This window comes from Phycodurus eques, chromosome 10 (assembly GCF_024500275.1).
Source record: "Phycodurus eques isolate BA_2022a chromosome 10, UOR_Pequ_1.1, whole genome shotgun sequence".
In the NCBI taxonomy this organism is placed as follows: Eukaryota; Metazoa; Chordata; class Actinopteri; order Syngnathiformes; family Syngnathidae; genus Phycodurus; species Phycodurus eques.
This window is the reverse complement of record NC_084534.1, coordinates 14,563,172-14,568,004: the sequence shown is the minus strand read 5'-3', so window position 1 is coordinate 14,568,004 and position 4,833 is coordinate 14,563,172. Positions and strand designations below refer to the sequence as shown.

The 4,833-nt window shown below is 40.7% G+C and overlaps 1 protein-coding gene across 1 annotated transcript; it reads right to left on the bottom strand.

Annotated features, from left to right (window-relative positions):
- Positions 1-376: 376 nt before the first annotated feature.
- On the bottom strand, positions 377-4,351 carry LOC133409209 (EEF1A lysine methyltransferase 3-like). The gene is made up of 3 exons (XM_061688923.1): positions 4,189-4,351; positions 3,983-4,094; positions 377-1,803 (listed from the first exon to the last, which is right to left on the bottom strand). The coding sequence occupies exons 1-3, from the start codon at positions 4,348-4,350 to the stop codon at positions 1,406-1,408; spliced, it is 672 nt and encodes a 223-aa protein (XP_061544907.1). The 5' UTR covers position 4,351; the 3' UTR covers positions 377-1,405.
- Between the last annotated feature and the right edge of the window lie 482 nt (positions 4,352-4,833).

Genomic DNA, 4,833 nt, shown 5'->3' with positions numbered 1-4,833 from the left:
AACGGGTGAGTTGGTTTACCTTGTTTTAGCTGAAATATACAGTGGTTAAGGTCTCTACACTTGTATAGCTGTTTTTAATGTTAAAATGGAACCCAAAACATTGCCTATTCAGTTGTTTTTATAGCAGTGACAGTTTAACTCTGGAATAAATGAATGGAATACAAATCTTGGCATTATTTTCAATGGGAATCGATTTGAAAGTCAGCAAGCATAAAACAGATTTTGTTCAACTTTGGAGTTCTGTAACGTAAATTCTCATTCATTAAAATTCCACACTAGACGTATACATACATGAGATTACATGTAAAAGTACAAACTTGAACATTGTGTCTTTTCATCATTCCTTTTATTTAATAAGTCATTTAAAGCCAGCAAATTTTGTGGAAATGATTTAAACATTTTTAAAAAGATGTCATGCTTAACATTTGCATATTTCAAAATATGATGTAAAAAGTTAATACCGATATTAAGACTAAGTATTTTAAATGATTAGTTGAGGAAATGATTAAGAATTGACTGGAATGTGTCGTGAAATAGATTGTCGCGCGATCATTTCCTGAAGCAATTGAGGCAAAACGGGGTCCACTACTTTCAGCAAAATTCAGTCTCAACTGGTTTTTGTTCTGAAGAACAACATGACAACGGGTGTTCTTCTTATTATTGTCTTGTTATTCTACTAAAGGTGTGGGAAGATATTCTACTCAATATAAAGACTAGCATGGACAAGAGTTCAGAACATTATTCTAAAATTTATATTTTAACAGTAAAAACTACTGACTTCATTGTTTGGAGTTCCCCATATCTGATTATGGAAATTTACCTGCAATCAAATGCCCATCCCTAATCTGATTATCAAATTATCACATAATCTGACCAAACAAAATCATCAAGAAGTAGTTATACAACTACAATAATGACCTTCATCATGAAGATTATTTTCATTGTTTCTCAAGAGAATTAGGTAAACAATAACACACCAACATGAATTCACCCATTCATATTCTGGGCAAGAGGTGGGGTACACACTGGACTGGTCACCAGCCAATCGCAGGGCACATATACACCAACAACCATTCACACCTATGGACAATTTAGAGTCTTCAATTACCCTACATCTATTTGGAATGTGGGAGGGGGCCCGAGTACCTGTAGAAAACCCACGCAAGCACGGGGAAAACATGCAAACTCCACACAGGAACCCAGAACCTCTCGACTGTAAGGCAGATGTGGTAACCACTACTTCACTGTGCTGCACTATAAAAAAAAAAATTAAAAACCAACTACAATTTTAAAATTAAGATATATAAAAGTGACAATGTGGCGTTTGCTTCTGACCCAAAAGAATACAGCCATGATTGGTCTTGCTGTGGTAAAAAAATCCAGTAAGAGTAGAATATCCACGTTCTTACTGGGCTTTTCTAAGAGACGCTCTGTAAATATTAATGTTTTGATTGTCATCACGGTGCATAAGTTGTACACAAAATCTCATGGACAGATGTTCTTCAAAAAAACTTGGCGTCTTGTGCTCTTTCCGCATTTTGGACGAGAGGTAAACCACGGCCTTATTCTTGCACAGGTGAGCCAGGGTGTCCACTAACAGTGGATACGTCTCGGGGAGGTAAACGATATCTGCACCCAGGACCAAGTCCCAGTCTGAGGGGAACCTCATGTGGTCCTCACCCCAGCACAGAGGGAGGACAGTGGGAGGGGCAGAAGGCCAACCGCTGGATGGCATGTTGGCACAGACGTTGGCCTCAAGCTGTGGAAGAGTCACAGGAAGGTCTGTGAGGGTCACGTCTGCACCTGAAAGTAAACACAAGTCAAAATATGCCGTTTTTTTTTTAAATTCAAATATTCACATTCAGCCATTGATGGAAAAAGCAGAAATGATACAACTGCTACTTTGCAAATACCTTCCTGTTCCCTCTTTATTATGTTAGGTGTCTTGGAAGTCGTGAGTAGTTTTACTTTATTTTACTTTTGTTATACAGCGGTTATCTTACTTGTGTAAGGTACTTGTGTAATTGCGACGGTTAAAAAAATGTAGGCATGGAACTAGTACCGTTTTGACCGTAGAACACGGTTTTGAAAAATCACGGTTACCCTCACCGCTAAAACTGTCCGTTACCGGTGATAGCTGTTATTGTGAAGTTTTTTTTTTTTTTTTTTTTTTTTTTTTTTGGGGGGGAGGGGGGGTCTTCAATAAAAGTGCAAGCAACCGGCAATATGCTGCCGACGTGTTGTTACAACTCCCAATTGAGTCCTAAGCAGGAATGAAGGAATAAAGACCGCTGCAACATTGTAATATCATACATACAGCGATGACCTGACGTCACGTCAAATGATGTACTGTAATGCGGGTCAATATCACTATAAAGTGCCTTTGGTGTCCTCCTCAGAATCACTCAGTCAGCATGAAAATGTAGCAGAATAATTAAACTCTGAGGTCTAAAACAAGTCCTTTTGATCATGTATATTTTATTTTCATAATGGCATTGAACATTTTGCATTTGTCCCTGAAATTGCTGTCCACCCTGTCATTTTGGGCTTACTGTCATGAGCACCTGCAGCCTGCCAGATCCTGGAAACCCTCGCCAGAGTATTAACGTTCACCTGTGGTACACTGCCCTAGTACTTGCATGGGGGCTACACTTTATTCCCATTATTCTGATTTCCATGTTCTTCCTCGCCCTCAGTGCTCCTTCCGTGTTCCCCGCCTTGCTGACCTCTTCCACCACGCCTCCGCCTACCGCACACTCCCCGTCTCGACAACCCGCCATTATGCCTCGAAGCTCAGTGGCTAGTTGCAGAGTAAGTATTTACACTTATGTTTCGTAATTTACATCATATTAGGTGTGTAGTTAGATGTTGTCAAGCTTAACATGTCCACTCTGTCATAGTGAAATATCATTTAATATTGATTGAAGACTCTAAATTGCCCTTAAGTGTGAATGTGAGTGCAAATGGTTGTTTGTTTCCAAGTGCCCTGTGATTGGCTGGCGACCAGTTCAGGGTGTACCCCGCCTCTCGCCCGAAGCTAGCTGGGATAGGCTCCAGCACGCCCGCGACCCTTCTGAGAATAAAGCGGTATGGAAAATGGATGGATAAAAACATTTCAGAAATTAGAAATATGTGTTAAACAGTACACAGTCCGCTTGCTAACTGAATCATGTTGCTAAGTGAACGTCCACCATGTACTCATTAAATGCTAACATTAGCCAAAAATGTCCACCCTGTCAGCGAGCCTTCCGTGGCAGGGTGGGCATAGTTTAGCCACATGCTGATAATGTTACACGTACTACAACAGCTATTACAGACATTTTATAACAGTACATGCTATACGTAGTAAAAAAAAATATCAGCAAGCCTCATTTGATGCGTCGTTAATTACGACAATGAACCATAAATAACCAGGTGTCATCAGAGATGCTGAAAGGCACAGTGTGAAAGTTAAGTGTATGCACTGCTATTGGCATAAACAAGTTCCATCGGCCAAGTCTCTGGGATGACATCGGTTGGTACCATGACTGGCTGGTACTTTGCACAATACCAGAACCACAGGCTCCGAACAAGCGCTCTGTACAGATTGAAGGGTCTGCATGGATGTATGTGGAACAGCAACTGCACAATTGAGCCAGGCCTGTGCAGATAGGGAGACTGTTTGGAGATGTGTCAGCCATGTTCAGTGATATTCTGTTTTTTTTCCCCCAAAGAAATTTCTTCTCGTTCTACATTTGAATGTTTGACTTTCACTGTGCAGAATGATGTACAGAGTAATGCCACATTAATGGCTCATTTTTGGTGTTTCGCTGCGTGCAGGTAGGGTGGTAGAGAGTAGTCTGTTCACCTGGTAATTTCCCCCTACACGGGAAAAGGACCTATGGCACTTTTTTAAACATTTCTTTTTGTTTGATTGCGAAATGAGACCATTCGATGACTTTTCACAATGTGATATTGACTCACGCTCACGCCGACAATTTACCGAGGCAAGCAGCTAAGATCCCAACGACACCGGTCCCCGCTCCCAGCTCGATGACGCGTCTGCCACGCCACTCCACATGTTGCTCCTCAAAGTATCGACATAATTGTTGCGCCTGTGCAAACACACACAGACGCATAAACACACAGATGCGCATTCAGCAATGGCATGCGTTTAAGTCGACATGAGGTGAGAAAAAGAGTACTTACGGATTCCCATACTGGGGCAGCCACGCCGAGGTTTGCACCGAATAACTCTGTGATCTTCAGCTCCTGGCCCATTAACATATAAACGCTGTCCTGCGAAAAAGTGTCAGCGAATAAACAGTCGTCCGCAGGAAAAGGGTCATCGTCATTTACTAAACAGCTCATCGTGAATGATTGACGGATAGCGGAAAAAAATGGTTATTTAAAAAAAAAAAAAAAAAAAAAAAAAAAGTTTTGTCTTTGCCTTAACATTTTCCAGGTCAGATAGCATTAGCTAGCGAAGTTCGTCGCTATCTCATTTCAATGAAAAGCGGGAGGTTAGACACGGGATGGATTTCACCGGATTCTTTGCGAGATACCAGTAGATGTTTGTGTATTAAACACGTTATTGAGTATCCACTCGTGAAGACTGGTTTTGTTACCATTTTATTTTTCAAATCAATACCTCGATGGATTTTTATTTCGCAAGGCGAGGTTTATGTTCCGGGTCAGACGAAGACAAGTCCAGATGATCGTTCCACGTGTACACTGGACACGTACTCAAAAGTATTTTTTTTTTTTTTCCTCATTTAGCAAAATTTAATTCGGCGATACTGTTCTGAACTTCATTATTCGCAAATTGTTTGCATTAACTTTAGTTAAAAAAAA